At 33.7% G+C, this 25,190-nt stretch overlaps 1 protein-coding gene across 1 annotated transcript in view; it reads right to left on the reverse strand.

Annotated features, from left to right (window-relative positions):
* Window positions 1-25,190, reverse strand: part of LOC145690230 (out at first protein-like) — a 171,168-nt gene that overhangs the window by 26,602 nt on the left and 119,376 nt on the right. The window contains exon 4 of the mRNA XM_081764921.1: window positions 19,668-19,851. Coding sequence (XP_081621047.1) covers window positions 19,668-19,851 — 184 coding nt within the window. The remainder of the gene's footprint in view (window positions 1-19,667; window positions 19,852-25,190) is intronic.

Below are 25,190 nucleotides of genomic sequence, written 5' to 3' on the forward strand. Positions count from 1 at the left end.
ATTGTGAACCCTCCAGATGTATTTTGCCACCATTACATATCAAAGCTTGGGTTGATTACGATTTTTTGTTAAAGCACTAGATAGAGAAGGTATTGCTTTGACCCACCTTAAGAGAAATGCCCGAAATTAAGGATGAGTATTTGTTGATCCACAGATTAAAACAGTCATGCAGGATGAAGACTTTGAAACTAAACTGTCTGAAATTGAGAAATTATGTTGACTGTCATTTAAACGCTTTGTTTAGTTTTCTTGGAAATGTAAAAGCAGAAAATTATGAAGCTATTATTAGAGACATGCGGAGTTTTCAACTCATGGGATGCAACGTATCATTAAAATTACACTTTTTGCACTCACATCTTGACTTTTTTCCTCAAAACTTCGGCTAGCAAGTGATGAATACGGAGAACGGTTTCATTAGGTCATATTTGAAAAGCGTGACAGTGGAAAATGGACTGAAAGTACACTCAGAAAAAAAGGACTAGGATTTCCGTGTGGATACATCGTATTTACGCGGGTACGCTCCTTAAGTAATGTAATTTCACGTATAAAAGTACAGCAGGTGGGAACACCATGCAAGTCTGGAGTTCGGCGTCAAACTAGACTCGCTGTGATTGGATAATTTCATTCGCATGATTGATTTCGTGTTAAAAACTATTACTCTCGTAAGGTAGGGAGTCACAGATTTAGAAAGAACCAAGAGAGGACACTCGTAGGAAGGTAGTAACAACATTATATACCTAAGTTACCACCGTCGGAATGTGTATGGCGTTAATTCTAGATTTGAAATGGTGGTCCCATAATACAAAATTTTCGCTGGACGGTGGTGTAGATCGTACTACTGATGAAACAACATTACTTAATGTGGTGACGCGCGTAACCTGGTAAAAACAGCATTTACATGCCGACTGGATTATGCATTTTTCTTCGTGTATTTCGCTGAATATTGCTGGTCTATCGTCAGAGAGATTTCGGAAGATGTCTACAAGCGTAAGCGATTAAAGAAAGTATTTTAAAGGGTAAATTAACAAAATTTAATGTTAATATAATACACCTTTCCACCCTACATTAGATAATAAATATACGTAAATACGTACATTTCGTATAATGTGTTGTGGTGTGCCCAACAAAAACGTGACGTGATAGAACATTTTGGTTTCGACCAATGAATTCAGCACCTGTCATTTAGTTAAAATCACATAATTCCATTTGAAGGACAGAAAAAAGCTTAAATTTGTTGCACAGTGTAATTCGTGTCAATAATCTAAAGAGGAACATGATTCCCAACCCACTGACGTCCGTGCTTTGTTGCTAGATTTGTTTTTCTTGATAGTTGGTTGATGGCTTGGCATTTTAATTTGTGATAATCTGCAATAGTGCACAGAATATTATTTTGCTAAGTCAGGTGTTTTTCGTTTTGTGAACAAATAGATCATTTCGTTGACTAAAGCTTGATGTGCATATGTAACATGACGTGAACACTAGAGTATAGTTTTCGTGGCATTTCAGTATGCCATAGCATAGCATACGTTATGAAGCAGTGTCCTTTTGGAAATAAGACGCTTTTGTATTAAACAATCTGAAATAATACCCTACAAGGGATAAAAGCGAATTTACATGACGTACCCAAAGCACCGAATTTATCGCACCAAAATCAAAGCTTGGCTTGTGAGCTTGTTTTTAATGTTTGGTAGGTCTATGTGATGGATCGTCTCATCAGGACTAACTATAACGAACTATTCAAAAGTTACATATAAAGCTGTACGGCCAGGACTCTGCCTTTCTACATCTTTACACCTACACCTCTTGCGCGACAGTTTTATTTTTATTTTTAGCCTTAGTTGCCTAAAAATAAAAATAAATTCAAATTTAGTCATTCAAGTTTAAACTCAACCAGTCAAAATTCAATAAAGTTTTTTCGTAACACCACAAAATTCTAGTAATTTGTAATGACAGTTTAATACTATGATGTTATAGTTGGTAGGCAGATATTGTGGTACCGTTTAATATCTTACATAATTTGTTACAAAATAGTGTTTAATATCCTTTTATCTTCAGATATATGAATGTACAATTATTATGCTGCTGCCCGTGTTATGTAAAAATATGCATTATTGATGTTACATGAACTTTCTGGAAACTGGAATCAGTATTCATATTTCAGGTTCAAATCACGCAAAGCTAAAATTAATAATGAATCGCTTGTATTGTATTTAGTATACTGCATGCTGTAAACAGCAAAAAATTTCTTAGAACAAGGCATTACTGTTTAATGTTTTTGTAACTTCTATAATCATGATGCTACTGCTGTTTTTTTTTTTTTAATGAAAGCTTTATCAAGCATTATTTGCACAACTTGTCAAAATGTACAACGAGAGTAAATCGAATAGAGGTGCAAACTTTACATAATACCTTATAATTATTCACATGTACGCGCTACTGTTTTCTTGTCCTGCGACACTTATTTGAATAACTAACTAAATAAATGTGTCTATCAGTTAAATACTAAGCATTGGAACCTACGTATGAAGATTAGTTCTAACTCTACTAATCAAAATTTTATGCAAGGTGATAAATGAATTGTGTGAGTGAAAAACATTTAAAATTGGTTTGTTGAGAAATTGTATTAATCACCAATATATTATCAATGTTGTGAAATTCTGATGTAAAAGCATGTTACTTTCTTTAAACAATTACATTGATACAAGCCAACAGAATATGTACATTTTCATACAAAGTTGCAATATGAAGGGTAGTTATGCATTCAGATGAAAGGGTCTGCACCAATGACTAACTAACAACAAGAAAGGTAAATGTTCAATTACTATACCCGAAATTGTGAGTAGCGATGGTAAAAGTTAAAAATGAAAGAAATCATTTCGTAAATGTTAATATTCACATTAAAAGTATTAGCCTAATGTTCATATTTCGCTCTTACGAAATAATTAATTTGTATCAAAAACTATTCGTACTTCGCGTAAATTGATCTTTACAAAAATTGATGTCTTACTTTCCTTGAGTAGAAAAGTTGGCGAAAACTTCCTTTCTCCTGATTTCTCAAATAAATCAGATAAAAAAGATCAATGAGATAAAATAAGTTTGTTAAGCTAAAAGTCCCTAAAGCCCATTTTATGCTATGCAATTTTCTATGCAATCTTGCATGCTAAGAGTCATGTGTTCAAATTATTTCGTGTAATAATAATTAACATTCAACTTTCCATAGTAAATTGCACGTATTTCACCTTGTTCGGAGATAGAACATGTACAATCTACCATGGAAAGTTGAATTCTAATTTTTATTACAGGAAATAATTTGAATGCATGTCTCCTAATTTTCCATACATAATTGCCTTGTCTAATATCGTCTAAAGTCTACTTTCCCCTAATTTAAAAAAAAAATCATCTGGGCATTTATATGAAAATTGACATTTAATACATGCTCTTATAATATTTTATCCACATCATTGTTCTCTAACAGTATTATTTTGTAGCACAGAAATTCTGCTTTTTCTTTCAATAGTAATTTACATTTACATTTTTGTTGTATTATTTGATGACGTCTCAGGTAGCATCAGTTATACCATTTCAGGGTTTCAGTTTTCAAAATTTTCACAATTATGTATTACTCATATGTACTCCTTGTACTTTAGATTAAAAGTTCATTAATATATTTCCAAATGACATGACTACAAATGTTTCGTGTGCTTTTGTATTGTTTGCTTAATAGTAAAACAAATATTTTGGTATTAAAATGCCAAACATGTAAATTATTTCCTTGTTGGTACTTCAAAATACAAAATGGCAATGATTGAAAAAAATGTAAAAGATAAAAATAAAATGCTGTATTTTATTCCAATAATTGTAAACACGAGAATGTATAACTGTTTAAGACATGTTGCTACTATATTCCATAGATACCAAAGTGATAACGAGAAAGTATTTGCGAGTAAATTTGTGGGATTAAAGCCTTGTAACAATGTTTGAGAACCATTGCCTCAAGACTGTTTCGAACTTTTATATTCAAACTTCGAACTAATATTAATATTACGATTCCAGAATCAACAGTGAGCTTCAAAATTTCAGTCTTGAAAACAGTTCCGAAATTCATTCTTTTGAGCATTCCACAATTCCAAACTTTTGGAATGTTACGGAATTTGCGGAACATTCCGGAATTAGATGAATTCCGAATTCCGGAATACGAAATCGAATTCCGAACACCCCTAGTTTGATACTGTAAGGATGCGGTGACGAAAAATTATGATCAAAAATGTCTACGCTGTTATACAACCAGCATTATGCTTTCAGAAGCTTGAAATCTCCCTGACTAGGAGCAGAAATTCTAAGAATTGCGTAACTTCCGGAAATTTCAAATTCCCTGACTCTTCCAGGATATCTCACTCACCTCGCCACCATGTATTGCAAGTAATACAAATCTCCTTATAAGAAAGAGTAACCAAAAGCTTTCTGTAGTTTTTTCTTTTAATTTTTAACTCCAATTCTTCCTTTTCTCATTTCGTTTCGTTTTATCCTTCCTTAATTTTTTTCATTTATGGTCTCGAAGGGGGAAGGTCCGGACCCCCGGACCCTTCCCCCCTTGGCTACGTGCCTGCATGAAGAATAGTAAGCAATTTCAAAAAGGACGTCAAGACGGAGTACACTTTGCTTAGAAGTAAAAGAAAAATATATCGAAATCGTAAAATGGATATATCTAGAATTGAAAGTAATAATGAAGCAGCTGGTGAAACCTCAGTTGGGGAGACAACAACAAATGTAGCTGACCTTATAAAACAGTTAGGTCAATCTTTGTTGCAGCAAATGCAGCAAATGGATATTCAATTTCAGCAAATAGATACTAGATTTGAACAAATTACACAGGTTGTGATTCAGCAAATGGATGATAAATTAGATCATATAACACAACAAATCAACATCAAATTTACAATTGTACAAAGTTCTATGCAAGTGGTAGAAACTCCAGAAGAAATGGCCCAGTCTGAGTTTTACTATGTTGGTGTAAGTGATAATGTTAGATACTTCCATTGTGACGGAGGACTTAGGCATTGGGAGAAGGGAGATAAACCATGGCAAGAGCACGCACGATGGTTTCCCAATTGTGGTTTTGTTGCTTTGATGAAAGTTGAAGAATTTACAAAACAGGCGATCAGAGAACGTCCACCTATTGAGTCTCCAAGTCATGTAGCTTGTCGAGAACGTCCTGTAGAAAACCTAGTAGTGCCTCCTGTTTCCAGTCATCAACTTCGAGAAATAACAGATGAGGAAATGCAAGGCCTGATGGACACTGAGCCCGCTGTAGCTGCTCTTCAAACAGGATTGGATCTATCAAGAATTAAAATGGCTCTTCGTCAGAAAATGGAACTAACAGGGTTGCCGTTTAGTTCGACTGAATCATTAATTGAAGCAGTGTTAGACATTCACTTGGGGGAAGACCGGGACAATGATGAGGAAAATAATAAAGAAGCTCCTTCTAGACAACGTGGCCCAGGATCTTCACAAAATTCATTCCTCTGGATTGATGAGGAACACTCATCGGATACGAATACGTAGCAGTGCATTATCAATTTACCGGTAATGTAACCGAACCTAAGCAACAGAAATAGTAATCGTACAACATTTAGGAATCAGTCAAACAATAGATCTAATTTCCATCGAATTGGATTTCGTAATAATTACCTAGGTGGTAGAGATTCTCGAAATAAAAACCATAAACTGTTGAAGTCAAGGGCGGATCCAGGACCGACTTCTGGGGGGGGGCGGTGGGTTGTCATACTGCTACTTTGAGCTACTTTAAGAGCTTCAAACTCTGGGATGGGTTTTATTTATATATATAAAATAAGAAAGTTCCCCCCTGGATCCGCCACTGGTTGAAGTAAAGGACACACCGTACTGAATTCATGATTGTGTAATTCAATGCAACCTAAACGAACTCTTTGGTAATGTAACTTAAGCTAAAGTTGTGGCGTCCGTAAAAACATATTCAATTGATTTTCGTTTTAATTCCCGTTAAATATCGTAACGATTTCATTTGTTATTTGTATTTTGTTTGAATTATACACAGAAATTTACTAATCCATATCAACAAGAATCATAATTTATGAAAAAAATCGTAGTAATATGAATATGAATATTGCTTATCAAGTTATGATAAATATGCTTGAATAAATAAAACATGTTATATTGTACCTGTATTCTAACTTAGACAAACTTTGCAGATTCTTAATATGATAATTTCTTTATTTGTATTAATCTTTGTTATGATATTGATTATTTTGTTTCACTTTAAGTATTGTTATGATTCCCTTGTGATTCGCTTTACTTATCAGTATTATGCTTTTGCCCAAATGGAAGAAATAAGTTATATAGTATGTCAACTTATACTGAATTAATTCTTCAATGAGCTCCCATGACATTGAATTAAAGAATTTATCTTAGGACAAAAATAATTAACAAGCTGGTCGTATTTTTGAATAAATCCTCCTCGACGATAATTTATAGTATCAAAATATAATTGTTTATTAAATAAATGTAATACAGTATTATTGTTGAGATAAAATGAAATTAATGTATGTATTATAATTTATATATATGAGGGCTATTCGGAAAGTAAAGTAACCAACAGTGAATTTTGATATTCAAGTTGAACATATATTATTACATTATTATCAAATTTCACTGTTGGATGTCAAATTTCCCTGTTAGTTTTCTTGGCTTGTAGATATACTTAACTTACAAGTGTTTTCGTGATAATCTAGACTTTCAACATACGAGTATCAGTGTCCTAGATTTTTCGTAAATAACTATAAAGATGATCCTAAATCTTCCAAATAAGTACAGATAACGATCACTAAAGTTCATAATTGACTTTTTGAGAACATGCTGGCTCTAATTGATATACCACATGACTACTTTTCCATTTTAAAAAATCAGATTTCAAAATGGAGGATTTCAAGATGGCAGCGGATTGCTCGTGATCTACTCTGCCCATTCTTCTTTTACCAATATGTGAAACTACCACCTTTTGCGTTGTATAACTTTCACTATTTTCACGATTCAACAGTTTATTTGATGTATTTCAATAACATAGCATAGCCCTTCTCCCGCCAACTTTGACCCCTCCCCTCCGTTTCTTATGGCGAAACCCTTTACTTGTTAGGCGAAAGGTACTTGGTTCGACTACACGAAATGTAAGCTGATCGTGACCAACAACATATCCGTCGGTTTTGTCTGAATTATTTCGTATACTTCTACCATCTCCATTTCCGTAAGTCTTCCATAATAATGAATCACTTACATTCATAATTAATCATAATATACATTATTAATCATCCGTCTCATTTACTCTACAGAGCATAATTCTAATATGTTCAACTGAAGACTTCTTTTCTTTTCTGTCTCATGCCTAAAATTAGAGAACGAATATATGAAAAAGTTCCCAGCCCTTAGAACCTGATAATAGGTGCAGAACATGCAGTAGTGAACTGGTCATAAATTCTTGACATTTGGAACGCATATCACATATTTATCAAACGTGGCGTGACTGACAATACTTTCAACATGAAAGAAATTAACACATACACACAGACACATACCTACATATATTCTTACACACAGATTCATTACTCAAAATTTTGTCATATTTATGACGTAATCACTCAAGATAATATTAGTCACTTCAACAGGAAAATAAATTACCAAACTTCAAAACAAAAAGAACAAGGTTTTTAACTGTATGATAAAGCTGGTTCTTGTTTATTTGCATCTGTGAGTGAATGACGTCATTGATATGTGGTTGTTATTCATGTTATTAATATGCATAGAACTTTTTTTTTTTAAAAAAAAAGTCTTTTAATTTTGATATCAGGTTGGAGGCAATGCACAGAGATAACACTTGATACCATTTCTAAAAGGTATATTAATTTCTGCTTTAACAATAGAATTATGATAACCAAAGAAGCTGTACCATAATATGGTAATAATAATAATAACAAGAAAACTACATCAGCCAAGCAAGTAATCAGTGAATTAGAAAGATGATTGAAATCTTAGTAGCGTGAAAGTAATCAAGTTTTTTCATCATTTCATTCGTGTTTGCGCTAATCTAGTTTTATACTAATGTATTGTGCTTTTTTTCTTTTTAAGTTTTTTGTTTCTTTTTCTTTTTACTTCATGAGCATTTCTTGTCGTTAAGAATACATTGTAAAACATGGTTTAGCTCATTCCTGATAATCACAAAATATAAGCTTTTAAAACATCACATTAATTGCTTGTTACACTAAGAGCAGCTTCCATGTTATTTCAACACTATAAATGTATCGGTTAATTAATTCATTTCATATCTCCAATAGAAATAATCATATATTGTTTTCGAATCAGGTGCGGTTGCAAGTTGAAAATACAGAACAAATGTACTGTCTGCACACTCACTACAGGACCATGCCATAAGATGATTGGGGATCAGAAAACTATGAAATATTTCACTTTATACTGGAGAAAACAATATTTTAGGTTATTTATATCTCTATATGTTTAAATACTTCTCAAACTTGTTCCAAGTAGGTATTATCTATTTACAAAAAGAGAACCATAACTCAAAATTATAGTTCGGGATTTATCTGTAGAATAAGAATGTTTACCTTGAATCTTTGTATGCTAAACTACCAATTATTGTATTGTGTAACAGGATGGATGGGGAAGACGCTGTAATCCGTACTATTGAATAGCAGCTACGGAAACAGTGGCTCTGTGCACAGTATTGTCGTGAAGTAACTAGGTATCAACGTTTCACACCTTTTAAAACGATAGCGCCTTCTACTTTTTTTTCTAAGGAAGGATGATACAATCGTTTCATCGAGTTTCGTAATCTCACGACTACTGCTCACTTTTAGGCTTCAACAATATATTCTACTCAACACTTATGTTACATTCCACCCAACTCTCAATCAATCTTTCCTGTTGTTTCGCATTATTTTATCAGCTTAAAATTATAACTATTAACCATATTTTTAAATATTCATCTTAGCACGTATAGCATTGTGAACTTCGTACAGCGAAACACGTTCTAACATATCTTTCTGTCTGTACGCCATGTTAATGTGATCAGTTTGTTACTGACTACTACGAACTATTATTTGCCAAGTAGTTAATGCAGATTCGTTTAGACCAATTAAAATACAGTGACATCCTCAATATCAAATTTTTACAGCAAAAGGACGCTGTAACCGTCTGGAGGCAACCAAACAAAGAAAGATCAAGTTGTACCATATAAAACAGCAGACCAACAAGCCACTTATTCTCTCCATTGTTATGAAAATCTACTCAAATCGTTACACTTATTAAAAAGTTATTGATGAGTGGTGAATATTCAAGTGGTATATTTAACAACCCGTACTTTTCAAACTAGGATAAGTACAGTAGTTTGTAAATAAAACAGCAGTGCTGTCACTTTCATGGTTAATATTCTATAACCAACAGGATTTTCTAAACCTATTACAACAGATTATTGGGAAGAACATTGTCTGAGATCGTAAAATTACATATCTACGAGTACAAATGTTTGTTACAATTTTGCCTCCCTTTTTATCAGTGAGGGTAGATGAGATGAGAACCTACAGTTTGTGCTGGGATCCAAACCACTGTAATGCATTAAATCCTTTCCCATCAAGAATCGAGAGCGGAATGATATGCACTAAAGGTGCATAACTCTATTAGATCAGAGTAAAAGGACTATTGAAATCAACATTGAATGTATAATGATCATTAACAGTAACAATAACCAGTATTCGTAACGATCATTCACTATTATTTTAATATTAAGCGTAGCTTATCCCTCGTGTTACGCTAGCGACTACAGAATACTTACTTACATATGTACTCATTGTATATGTGCTAGTGACTCGATGTAATATCAGAAATTGTACATTGTAACGTCAAAACAGGTTATGAAACTACACAAACTAAGTGTTGTTGTTTAAAAACAGTTTTTCGGTGTTTTTAAAATTTGGTTCTACATCCTTTGTCATTAACGAATCGATATTCGACCAAACCTACAACTTAAATTGGAGCATAAATAATGTAATGCGTCGGATGAACCCCAGGATTTGAACCTCTTTCTTACGCACCACATCCACACGCGCTAGCCACTAGACTAGCAACGAGGGCTAAAAGTGAGTTGGGATAATGTTTGCGGAAGAGAGACATTAAAAGAAATCACAAACGTTAAGTAAATTTATATGCAGTGACAGTGCTAATAAGGTTAATGCTTTGAGGTAAATACTTTCGGAAAGCGTGTGACAGAAAAACTTACAGTTTTCGATTTACTTTTGGTGTGACGAATTTCACACTGTCAATTACCTATTCAAGTTGCATTTCCTTAGTAGTAAATTTGCCATTCATTTTTTTTTAAAAAAGTTAAACACACGTATAAGGTAGGGGAAGGCGTTGTACCTGTGAACACTTTTAGAGTCTTCGAAATTTTGGTGCTAATATTCAGCACTTTTCCCCCAATTTTTGTTGTATATTTGAAGTACCATCTCTTTGCTATCAGATAGGATGATTTTTAAACGTGTTACATAATTACAGTATCTTTCATAGGATATAATAAGAAAACACCCATTTTGTTCACAGGTACATTATGGTCATGTACCATTGAACAGACCCTCTTGTACTGTACCTTTGAACAAATTGATAATTACAATGTTTCTGAGGCAATAATATAAAAATAAGCCACAAATATTAATAGTTACAAATTGTAATAAAAGGTTTAGCTATAAACAGTTCCCCAGAATTGAAATTTTATTAATTAAATTAAAAATTGAAGAGAAGTTCTAACAAAAACTTGTGAACAATAAAATTGAGCATATACAGCTCTTTTAAGATAACCTAATATATTACAACAATAAGCGAATATTTAGAAACTACTTAATATAATTAATAACTTTATATCCTAACCTAACCTATATAAAAGGTATCAATTGTTTTAACTACTTACATTGTGTAGCTTTAAACAGTATTATTTGTTGTTCAAAGGTACACGGTGCATTAATGTTCATAGGTACAAGAGGGCCACCATTACGAAAAAAAGTTCTTCACTAGCTTAAATATTGAACAGAAATTAAAACTAAAAATATTACTGTATTCACCAATGATTCTACCCCAAGTTTGGACAAATAAATATCACAAGTTGCGAAAAGAGAAGAGCACAAAACTCAAAAGGTAACTACAAAAAATCTTCGTTTTGGGGGTGAAAAAATTAAAAGGAACATTACTCGGCACAACACTCAATAAACAACAGCCAAACGCATTTGTAGTGCTTTTTTTATTTACTCTTTCAAAAGAAATTTTAATCACTGTACCTAGATAGCTCTGAATTCGAGAAAAGCACAGGTGTTCAAAGGTACATTTTTCTTCAAAGGTACAACACCTTCCCCTACTATATCTTCGAGAAAGCTTTTAACTGGACAAAAGAATATGAATTTAAGCACTTTTCATATGAAAAGACGTTTCCATGTATTTATGTAGAACGTTTATTCGTTTTAGGGGTAATTAAGGCAAGTAATATTTTTCCTACTTCAGTAGCATTAATCAGTGTGACTTGAAAGCTGACTATTCAAATGCATCAACCTATTAGATCTTCACTTTTAGTTTCTTTGATAAAGTCTGGATAATAAAAGATAGCCTATTCTGAATAGTAACACGTGTTTTCTATCGTAATCTATTTTTAATTTCGTTAATCCAACTGCCGCGCCGCCTCAATAGGATAGATCAAAAGCAAAACAAAATAAAATTTAATTACAAACACTGTATATTAGTACTCAATATTGTATTACCCATCACAGGATGTATAACATATTAAAATAATTTTAATATTATAAACTTACACTTATATCAAATTAACGATACTACAAAGTCAGTCCAGAAATTAATTAGAATGGCCGTCGCGCTCCCCGCAAGGGAATTTGTAGTGGGGGTCTAAGGTAAGCAACGCACTGAACGTTTGGAAGGTCATTCCTAACCCCAAGATAAGATGTAAAGTATTCGCCAACTTGGGTGCACTAATGCTTCCTTTCGGAGTTATAGGCTGCCGAAAACATGAAAAATGAACTTTCAAGATTCATAGTTCCAATACTATGGGACCTACGGAAGTCGGGTCAAAACTTCTCGAAGGAACTAGTATGTTCCCTATCTAAAAATACATGTTTCAGAATCCCAAGGTACTCACGCTACAATTTTTATAGAGGTGGTTGGTGAGTACTTCAAATGGTATACCGGTAGCCAAACTCCCTCTATAAAAATTGTTACGTTAGTACCTTAGGATTCTGAAACATGGATATTTGGATAGGGCACATACTAATTCCTAAGTGAAGTCGTAACCCGATTACGGTAGGTCTCATAGTTTTGGAGCTGTGGACCTTTAAAGTTCATTTTTTTCATGTTTTCGGCAGCCCATAACTCGGAAATGAAGCATTTGTGCACCCAGGTTGGTCTTATCTTGGAGTCGGGAACCACCTCCCCAACGTTGTCGGTGTTGTTTTGAAACATCCTGTATATTAGATAATTTCAGGGGTGTTCCGAGAGAAAATTCTCACAGCCCAAATTTTCGCGCAGAGCATACTTAGAAGAAGTACTATAAAAAAAAACTTTTTTAGAACTACTTTAAACCACTGTATTGAAAAGTCTCCTGGGAAAATCTTCTGAAGTTGTTACTGCTTGGTGCAGATCCCAAATTGGACCAATCTCCATAATCATGTTTCATATTATAGTGAGGTAAAGTAGAGTCAATGAATTTTCACCTCGAACACAAAATGACCTATTGATCTTTACATATAAAATTCACGTTTTTCAAAATGGAAGCTCGAATTGAATATTTCTTGCAATGTATCTATTCCTTTTTTCTATTTGGTTCTAGTAACGAAATTTTATGTCACTGTAATGGTTGTATCATTTGCCATACTGTTAAATATTACAAATTCTATTGTGTATTCCGTAAATGATGTGTCAGCACATCTCAGGAGGTTCAAATGACAAACGGTATGATTATTAATTAACGTCTCTCTCTCTCTCTCTTTCTCTTTCTCTTTTCGTTTGGTATATCAGAGCCACAAAAAAAATTAAGGCAGCACAGCCTTCCTTCGCACTTAATCAATTATTAACTTTAATTCAAGAGAATGGACATTCCGTGAACTAATGACAGAGTGACATGCAGCACCTGAAGTGGAGAAACGACATTAAAACTTTTCAACTCTTGTCTCGTATCGAAGTACGTAGAGTGGACGGCCCTGCTGAAATTACTTATATTGCGTCAGAGTAGCCATACCTGAGATTTAGAGAGAAATTTTACCTTACACACTGCTACTTAAATACTAAGCGTTAAAGAAGCCGAATGAAAAATACAAGTATGCTCTAAATAGTGATGCAAGACGGAGGACTGTTTAGAAATTTTGAATTATTATTATTATTATTATTATTATTATTATTATTATTATTATTATTATTATTATTATTATTATTATTATTATTATTAGCACATATTTTCGTCTTTAATATTATTCATAATACTTTGAAAGTCTAGTTTAAAGAAAATCTGAAAACGATTAAGCCAATTTTCAATATATATATATATATATATATATATATATATATATATATATATATATATATATATATATATATATATATATATATATATATATATATATATATATATATATTTAGCAAACTGCTAACAAATTTAAATTTGCATATTAATGTATAACTTTTCGGAAGGGAAAGAAAATAGGTCTAAGTAATTCAGTATTATTGGTAATTTTAATTTATTTATTTTACTGTTTTGTGTGGACATGAAATAACATAAACTATTTTTGAGAAGTTTGCTTTAAATATAGGATAGCTGGCGTATGTGTTTTGAGTTTCTCGCTCTGCATTTTTAGAAAATAACGTATAGCATTTTTCTTCATATCTGTGGTCTATTTGATACGTTGCTTTCCATTATTAACTTTGGTGCTTATTAGTTTTCTAACCGTTAAAACTCTGGCTATGGATGAAGCTGGTTGCTGGTTGGTGAAGTGCCCTGGCGCACCTCGAGTAGCGAAATTTCAGTTCTATTTTTTTAAAATTCTCTCACATTGAAGGGTGGGGTGCATTTTATATCTAATGCCAAGTTTCTTTATGACTGCTCCTAGCATGGGGATACAGATGCCGATCAGGGTGCCGCGCACTGTGAGTATCGCAGTCCCTGTATTTTCGTCCCTCAGATGTTGAGGGAGCTGTGATTTTTGGTGGCGGCACATACTCGCTGTCACACTGAGAATACGAGTTTTGTGTATGTTTAGGTGAAGTTTTGGTGCCACTGCAGCCTCCACACGCCCTGGTCTCGCTGCCTTTGGTCGGGGGCTGTTTACTGGTTATTCACAGCTGACCTCAATATCTGAAGACCTTTCCACTATCCGCTATCTGTGGACTCTCCATTTCTCGTGAACTAGGCTACTCTGCACATAAATATGCATATAATTATTATTATTATTATTATTATTATTATTATTATTATTATTATTATTATTATTATTATTATTATTATTATTATTAAGTAGTGGATCTTTAATACCGTCAAGAAACAGGGAATTGGGATTACACCCCACGAACTTAATTTTTATCACAAAACACGAAAACTTGATTTCAGATAAGTGTTCGTTTTTTAATTCATATTGTAAACAAATGTTCCACGGATCTAGTTTGTTTCTCAACTCTTTAAATGTTGACATCATTATTACTACTTTTTTCGCCACTTGAACGAAACAAGCGGATATAGCCAAAATATTTTTAAGCTAATACTATGGAAGAATTAGAAATGTCATTTATAAACCCAGTGTCAGAATTCGAAATTACTATAAAAGGATAGATGGACTTAAGTGGAGGTAATGCCATGTTTTTGCTAATAAATATATTTACTGAAAAGTAAACTGGAATCTTATATTTAGAAACCACATTAAAATACTTCATTTACAAATGTAATACAATGTTAAAGCGCACGTGGTTTCCTTGTCATAAAACTTCCAGCTTCCAGTAGCATCGAATGTAGTTAATAGTGGATCATTTATGTTATCGAAAACCTAAAGTTACTTAGAGGGAAAACTCAGATTTTTGAGGGGACCTTTAAAACTGAATTTCTACTATATATAACATCGAAAGAACCTTACTAACTATTATGAAGGGAAGACTAAAAATATAGTTTAATTTTCACTAGTTAATAGGCCAACTAAACACAGGGGACTAAAGGTTATACGTTACCACTGCTCTTCTGACCTAGTATATACAATAAATGAATAATTATAATTGAATGGGAACATCAACAGCGAGGCTATCTGTCCCTGCCACGATGTGTCTAATAGCTTACACAAGCTGTACATGAGAAACCAAAAATATATTTTTAAAAAGTGTACTTCAAATCAAAGTACAAAAAATAAGACATTAAAACAGAAAATATAAAAATTAGAACAGCGATCGTAAGAAGATTAGAAGAACAAAATACAATAAAATAATTCACAAGGAGAAATATGAATTACATATAACAAAAAATCCAATAAGAAGACGTCAAAGTGCGTTAGATATTCCTATTTCACGAACAAAAGAGAGAGTGTAGTCACTAAAGATTACATTATCTTCAGGCCCTAACTAAGACTTTCAGGCACTCCTAAGCGTTCTCTGAGGTCTGAGTCCTCTGAGCATTCTAAAAATAAAACGTATCAAATACTTAGTGGGATGATACAGTTTCAGCAATATGAACAATTAGCCCCAAACACCAAATAGGAATGCGTATCCAATAAGCAAGTTTGTCAAAATCATCTCATCTCGGCTTCTATTTAAGTAGCAAATAAAAGTTGGTCTTGGACAGAGAAAAGTAAAAAACAAACGGAGATTTCTACGACTATACGTATTTCATTTGAATTGAATATTTTTGTATATACATATTGTGCAATTGGTTTTAATTTATTTTTAGTATTTGCAGCAGTTATAAGTGCTACTTTAATAATTATACATCTGCCCTAAGAATATTTTTTGAGCTTATAAAGAGTCTGCAAATTCCGTTTTCCAAGGAGTAGAAGCATATAAATGAAGAGTTCTGTAAAACATATGAGGCTAGCGTCACTGGGAAGTTTGAGAATCACTGATTACTGTTAACTCACTAGGTAGTGCTAGTAACAATTGGTGGATTAAGGTTTCTCAGTGGTGCAGCGCTCCCCTCTGGAGCGAAAAGTCGTTGATTCGACACAAGGCCAAGTAAATTCGTGGTGGACAACATAATATCTGTGAGATTTCTCGGGTTTCCTCTGTTTGATCCCACATTCTCATTCCACTAATTATTTCATATTCATTCATTTTCATTACTCATCCGTCTCTTTTAGCCCACAGGACACAATCGTGGCACGTAAAACTAAAAGATTTCATTACATTTTAATTATATTTGTCAATTCTGTCCACTATATAGAGCAAGAATGTTTTGGTCTATATTATTTTACATTACATTATCTGAAATATATAGTCATTTGTTATTATTTATTCAGTAACCTGCACTATCTTGCTGTTGACAATTCATCCATCACAGTAGTTTCTTCAATGTTTTCTTTTATGTACAAGGTAAACAGGATCCTGAAATATCTGTTTACTTTCTAGTAGTCATGTATCTTCAGCTTTCGAACTTTTCTCGTGTAATCTACTGTATAGAAAGTTTCTAATTTGAATTACTACTATACAATGCTATTCTTCACTTCAAAATTTCCCCCTGTTTCCCTCTTTCTCTCTGTCCAGAACTTAGGCGTTCTTTTGTTTGGAACACTGTGGGATCATGTCATGTCAGTTCTGTTGAGTTTTTCCTCACAAAGGTTTTCTATGTGAACATGTCAAGAAGTTTCAGGATTTGAAGGTGCAAATTGTTTGAATTTTTAGTTCAACTTATCACAAGCTAACTTAAAACATTGAATTTACATGGACAAAAGAAAGTTTTGTGACAAGCAATGTTGTAAAACACAAGTGAAAAGCTTACGAATGCATCAAAACTTTACTCATTTGTTCCTCCAAACCTAGCACTCTATGTTTTTTCTTTTCTCGTGACAGTTATTGAAATATGATATCTATTACTGTTTCAAAATTCGAATATTTTCCTCATATCAACAACTTCCCGGTGAATTTCCTGTTTTAATTGGAAATGCAACACTAATGCTTATGGTATAATTAGAGCAAAGGTGAAAACATGAATGATGCTGGAGTAATTTGTATTTACATAAATTATAAATACATACAGGGTGTTTGAGAAATCGTGTCCCTAGGTTTAAGTGTGTAACAGCAATATCAGTGTAGTATTAGTTTATTTATTTAATATATACTATGGTTGAGTAGTTACATATACAAGCTATGTATCCAATGGATCTCTGTCTGCTCCAACGTGTTGCACACCAGATGTATGCGTATCCATGTCATCCTTAATGTGTTGCGGAGCTTCTGAAAAGGCTTTCTCCACACTTTCATGCAACTATTGATCGCCCAGTGCTAATGCTGAAAGACACATGACTTGATTATTACCCAAACTGAGCTGTCTGATGTTGTAAAATCCAGGCTTCGTGGGGAACATTTCAATGGGAATGGACATGGAGAACCAGGCCCGATATAGCGGTCTAGAAATTGTGCATTAAAGGAATCGCGAACCTAAAGAGTAAAATGGGATGGAGCTTCGTTCTGCTGTAGCCACACATGATCCATGATTTCCTTCTCTTCTTGCTGAAATATTGACTACGTCTTGTAATATATGTAAGTAAGAATATTCATTCACATATTCGTCACAAAATATGATACGAAAAATCACGCAAATCTTTTTCATGTGATCATGCATTGTTGAAAGTGATATTTCACATCAGTTGCTGTTTAGGGAAGTGATGTAGTTGCAAACATCCCAATTGACCGAGCGATAGCAGCACAGTTTTCTAACGACGTGTCTTCTTACCCCCACTACGCGGTCTGTCTTTGACACATCCTGAAGCAAACGCGTTTCTCACAATCGAGCAGGATTATTTTACGAGGTGGATTCTTGCACAAGCAATCTCTAAATGTAGTCATTACCTTTGTCATTGTTTGCCTTTTGTGTGGTCGTTGTGTATCCATATATATGCCACTAAACGTTTCTCAACTGTGTAACTGCAAACACTCACATCAATAGTGACTTCACAACAGAAATCTTGTACGTGATCTTGAATGCAGTTATATCAGGCTACCAAACAATGCTGTATGTGACCAATATCATTACTAAAATTACAGAGATATTGGTCTCTGTGATACTCAAACCTAGAGGAACGAAATTCTTGGATACTTTGTATGCACCACAAGTTTCACATCAATCACTGTGGAATTCTGTTGGGATTCTGCCACCTAAGTTTCAACTTCATGTACGACCTCTTATCACTAGCAAAGAACCTGAGACGCCTGCAACCCCTGTTTTCAACATTTGTCAAGGCCAAGATAGTTCACTACAGCGTTAACAAGCACACATTCTTGTGTCTTGTGAACTGAAGTAAAAATGACGAAAGTTTTACTGTGATAGCATTTTTGCGTTCGATGAAGGAAATTTACGTTTGGTCCACGGTAGAAACCTATATGATTTGCGTACATTTTATAATTCTACGTCTCCTGTAGCTTCATTGGTGCAAAGATCTGTTAAATTCAAATAAACTTGCATAGCTTTTTATGCAAGCACTCATGTATGAAATGTATGCGCTTTATCATTGATTTACTAATTCAAAGTCAAGGACTATTAATAATAATAACTTCCTTGTAGCAAACTATCGAACAACTTTAAACTGATCAGCAGGGGATGTGTGATCGGTATCTGTTTCATTTAAGTAGCTCCCAAATTGCAGTAATGATGGTAGGTAAACGCAGCAGTGTCGAAACCTGACTTTCCCCGCCAACCATATACCTAAATATAAAATAGACCCATCACTTATTGACTTCGGTGACTTCATAGAAACTTGTACATTAGCGTGGCTCCGGTGTTGGTTAACAGTAATAAAAGGGCCATCCACAAAAGAAATGTTTTGGTGAGAAATGCAAACGACAGATCTGTCCAAAGATGTAAGGTTCAAACACTAAACTTTACTACTCAACATATTCATACATCTTTCAGCAGTTATTATAGTATGCTACCATTTTTTCTATACTGTTGTTGTAATCTGTTCATCGCTTTTGTAAAACATCTTTGGGTGAACTAAGAGCATAGCAAACACGTAATGTGCAAACTCAGTAAGTTTCTTTATATACATCTACAAAATGCCTCCACGTTTTTCTGTATGCAATGGTCTGAGTTCTTAATTCTGTATCTTTCATATAAAATTCATCTAAACTCGACATCTCGCAGAGATATAAACATGTTTATATAATAATTTCTACCTCTATTTCCCCCTTTCCCTATCGAAATTCCAAGAATCCCTCCATAGTGGTATCTTAGTAACAAATCCTATATGCTGTCCAAAACGAAATTTCTAGCTTAATTCCTGGCCCGGGCGTTAATCAGTCTGACAGTCAATGAATCATTTATGATTTCTTTTATATAGAGAAATTTTAAGAATGGGAAGTTGAATTTCATAAAAAGAAGAAAATGCATTGTAGCTTACCTCGCTGCGAGGCCCAAAATTTGAGGTCAGTCTCTCTGGCATAGGTGGCTTCCCCTGCCTCATTGCAAGTATTGACAACGTGGCGGGAAATGACGGAAGACTTGTTAAATTCCACAAACAGATCCATGGTAAAGTTCTCCCGGCCCCGGTCCTCTTCAGCAGTACGAATGGTGCCAGGGTTTTTCTAGATAATGAAATAAACACAACAGGTAATATTGCATTTTTACATTCAGACTACTGTATCATTCATCAATGATTTCTAATACTAAAATTTCATCTTTGTGATGATTTAATTTATTTATTCTTTCCAACCATATTTTAGTTTCATGATCATATTAAAGTCTGTTCAATTTCGTTAATTTATTTACTCATTGTTTACTTGTTGTGAAGCAGTTTCTAAAAATGAACAAAATAAAAACATTTTGATGATTACGTGGCGGAAACATGTTTATGGAAGATGTTTTAAGTCTTCATATTTACCAATTGAGTTGGACATACTTTTCGAAGCTCCATGGAAATGAAGTGATTCATAATAATATGTGGAGTATAAAGTATATAAGTAAACTTATTGCAAGTAAAGTGTATACGTGTATATCATACGATCAAACGATTTCACTACAAATATTCATGAGGCAAGTTTCTACAATTTAACACAGACTGCACTAGCAAAATGCGTTTTTGAGTATGTGTGTCAGCTCCATGATAACCTATGTAAAAATGTTCTCATTTTGACTAAACATGCATATGCTTCCATGAGGTTCACTAATTATTCCTTATTGCTTGAGATTAAAATTGTTCAAGAGTGAGAAGTAAACGGAACTTCAGTTTGAGAGTTTTCGCGCACCGGTGTATTAATCAAGTTGATTTATTATATTTAAAGTAGCACTGCTGATATTAAAGAAAACAAGGATTCGAACTGTTAAGCTTGACACAACTACTTAAACATTGAAAATGAATATGAACATGACTTCTGGCACAAGTGTGGATATCCCAACTCTGAGCTCCTTGGCTATATGATTGTGTTTGGCAGAGAAGATAAAGGATTCGCTTCCCGGTGGGAGTTCATATGGTCGGATACCACGTTAAATTGTAGGTGAACGTCCCTTATATTCTTCGTGAAACAAACAAACAAACTCAATCCTTACATATGTTTCATCTAAGAAACAATTTATGTAGATAAGGAACCCTGTAAACTGATACTTAACCTATAATTCCTCACTGATTACATGTTCAACTGTTTTATTGCTTTACTGTTCGGGCAATTCGAACTTGATTCCTGGTGTAGTTGATGGTTCGAATCCAATCTTAAGATTTACATGCATGGTGCTGAAGTAGGACGTTAAACCAAAAAAAAAAAAAAAACATTCTTTGCATTTTATTAAATGAGGTCTGAGATTTGTAGAAAAGTGAGAACGAAAAAACATTTACATGTGTTGTTACCTAGGTATAAGCAATGAACTCATTGGGGATACAAAATTGACTTGAGGAAGCGAAGCAACTATAAACAGTGTAGCCGTGTAAAGTTTGTGCAAAATAAATTAAATAGTCTTAGAGAAACCAATAATAATAATAATAAATAAAATAATTTTGGAGCCACAAATCCTTAACAACAAGATCAATCGCAAACCACACGCTCTAAATAAGCTACAGTTTAACCTCTATCAAGAGGCAAAGCATAGTTGCACATCAAACTACCTTGGTGAAAAGTGGCTAGAAAGAAACTTATAAGTGCACGCATAAACGTTGCCCTTGCCCAGTTATTATTATTGTTATTATTATTATTAGTAGTAGTAGTAGTAGTATAGGTGTAATATATTTGTGCAGCTCTGGCGAACATTATGGTATGTCACAATTTCTAACTTTCGAGTAAACTGGAAAACAAGGTTTAACCTTCCTGTGCAATTCAATGCAATGACAGGGTTCGTGGTGGCTCAGGGGTAGAGCGTTCACCTCTGGTGCATGGGATCCTTGGTTCGATCTCAACTTGCGCCAAGTGAGCTTTGTGGTGGATAAACAGCGTGTGCGAGGGTTTTCTCCTATTTCTCCTGTTAAATTATTTTCGAATTTATCAACATACTCTTCTGTGGTTTGATCACAACAAATTCCACTTAATAACTCAATTTCACCCAAAATTGGCACTTACCATTATATTCGCCCGAGCCGCTCAAAAGTCCCCTGACATAGGAAACGCTATTATTATCAGAGTCATAACAAAATATAAGAGGAGAAACCATCTCCAAATATGTTTTCAATGTAAAATGAAGATTTTTTTTTAATCGGATGAGCCGTTTGGGCTGTACACTCTTTATGCGCCCAACGTTAAACGAAAATGCAACGTTGCCATTTACCTGGACCCACAACATAAGTGAATAAAGTTACCGTTTGAAATGGGGGCTGGCCATAGACATGTTAGCGTAAAAGACAGTAACTTCATTGACTTATGGGTCCAGGTAAATGGCAACGTTGCATTTTCATTTAACATTCGGTGCATAAAGAGTGTACAGCCCAAACGGTTCGTCCGATTTAAAAAGTTTCTTCACTTTAGATTGAAAACATAATATTTGGAAATGATCTTTCCTCTTGTATTTTGCTGTAACTGTTATAATAGCAGTTACCCTATGTCAGGGAACGTTTGAGGCACCATATATATATATATATATTGTAAAATTAAAAGTGACTATGTTTGTGACTCTTAATCTCTTGAACCACCCGACTGATCTCGATCAAATTTTTGATGTAGATGCGGTTGTAGCCTGGGAGTGTTTTTAGCTATTTACTTTGACGGTACAACTTAGAGAAGGGAGACATAGAAAAAATAAAACTTAATAACTCTTGAACCACCCGACCGATCCTGATCAAATTTTCAATGTAGATGAGGTTTGGAACTGGGATGATATTTATCTACTCATTTTGACGATAGAACTTAGGGGAGGAGGTAGGAGGGGAAGATATATAAAAATAAATAAAACTTAATAGTTCTGGAACCACCGGACCGATCTCGATCAAATTTTCAACCTAGATGAAGTTCGAACATGAGATGATTTTTGTCCTATCACTTTGACGATGTAACTTAAAGGAGGGGAAAGACATTTCCAAATGATCGAAAATGACCGATATTAGTGTCGAATCTATAGTTTTTGAGGTCGCTGAGATGAACAATGACACTTTCCGATGCCGTGACCCGCAACTTGGGAAGGGAAAATGACCAATATCAAGGAGCGCTTTAGTAATAGTAAAAAGTGACTGACTAACTACTATATTACCATTTTTTCTTAAATTAACCCAGCGAAGCGCGTAATTGATGCTAATATATATATTCATATTATTCTTTCCTTCATCATAGAAAATTTGTATGTAATAAATCTGGAAATCTTCAGTAGTGGGATCGCATGATCGATATTGAAATCAAATATTTTATACCTGATGACATATCGACATTGCCAACTGACATGGTCGATATGGAAAAGGCAAATCATTAATAAACAAAAGGATGGATATATATATATATATATATATATATATATATATATATATATATATATATATATATATATATATATATATATATATATATATATATATAATGAATTGTATTAACTCACATTGAAGAATTTCCTGAGTGAAATTTAATTTGTCATCTATTTTACTACAATTCACACATCAGAAAAATAACTTATTCTTATAGGATACCCTGATCATATTATATGAATAATAAATAAGATAATTTTATATTTCCAAACACGGGAAAAAAAGGTCGTTAATGTAAAATATTGACTTCCATATATTGGTATTAAATTGAATTTAACGCAAATAAATCAGAGTCTCGTCTCGTATTGTGAATCTATGGTGCTGTAGGCAGGGTTTCAATATTGCAATCTCAAATGCTTACATCTATTACTTCCGGTTTCAATATAGGAAGATCAAAGAAGAGATGGAATCTATTGCATTATAAATAATATTTTAAAAGAGATCTTTTCTCCCTACCTCTTACCGTCTCTACTCTGATGCCTCTCTATAGACTGAGAAAAAAAGACCTATTCTATGACTTCCCATTAGGTAAGATATTAGGGTTTGATTCCGGTCATTGTGGTTCCAATTACACCTTAATCTAGTCAATTACACCCTAATCGCTCGTCATATAACCTAAAAGGGGCGTTCAACTTCAAACTTACTAACCATACATCCTTCGCAAATCTTTATATACTGTATTAGTTGCTTTCATAGTTTGCACAATTACTTAAACCTATGAACCTATGAACATTTATATGTGTTCTTCTGAGAGACGAAATTAAGTCGATGCACCATTTCTTTCACCTTGTTTATCTTTAAAAATAACAAAAAGTTTTCTGATGTACTTTATACACCATATACTATTGGTGTCTTTAAAGAGTTTCATAATGCAATTTATATGTAAAAAAAATAACAAAAATATATAGAATGTTTTACAAATATTTTTTTTTCATTTTAGAATTGAAATGGAAAATTTAACAAAAAAAAAACAAAATTTCACTCTGATAAATACTCATATTTGCCAAAATATTATCATATATCAGGGAAAAATTTTCAAAGGTTCAGAAAATCAATCGGAAGGAGAATTCAAATTAGTCCTTTTTTGCGTGTTTTGCTTTTCTGAATTTTTTTTCTATCTACGAGCATGGCATTACCAAACCATTAATATTTAATAATAATTTGTTATGTATTAAGTAATCAATAACTCAATAAAAATAATGTAAAGTATAAGGCACTCTTGGACCTTTAGTATCCACCCTTTAAAAATATACGTACACACGGCTACAGCTTTGAAAAATGCAGGATTTAAAAGTGAAACGAAGACCAGTTTTAATAAAACATAAAATAAAATCGTTGTTGAATGCATGGTCGTCGCTAAGGCAATGGTAGTAACGAAGGGAGGAGAATAACGGCCTGGTGTGCAGAAAGAAGTAGCTTATAGAAGGAATAAACGTTCTATGCCTTAAGTTTGCCATGAAATGTATTCTATGTCTCTATTTTCGTTCCTCGCCATATATAACGTTTAGCATCAACCCAGGGCCGGATTTAGGAGGGTGCAAAGATGCACGGGCAGCCCCCTTCGGTGTAAATATACGCTATCTAAAATGAGAAGCTAGCAGTGAAAATAGCGACACATTTCGAAACTTTCTGCCATCATGTTTCCGTTTGGGGCTTAAATGAATGCAGAGCTTTGCAAAAGCAATACTTTAAGTTGATTTTCTGAAGTTTGAAGGAAAAGAATTCACCAATCAAAATAATATAACATTTGTCAAGTAGAAGAACATTTGTCAAGTAGTATAACATTTGTTAAGAAATGAGAAGGCAGAAGAAGAGAAGAACATTTTTGTCCTGCATTCCACTTGCGACCCTGTTTAAAATACTTTCCTCCGTTCTATGCATGTGTTGTCATGGGTAAATGATATTATCACATGTCACTTTGAAGAGTTTCAATATGATTAGTTATTTCGGTAGTTATCGGTGCACCCCCCTCAGACAATCCTGGATCCGGCCCTG

This window comes from Thermobia domestica, chromosome 1, assembly GCF_964235325.1.
Source record: "Thermobia domestica chromosome 1, izTheDome1.hap1.1, whole genome shotgun sequence".
NCBI lineage: Eukaryota > Metazoa > Arthropoda > Insecta > Zygentoma > Lepismatidae > Thermobia > Thermobia domestica.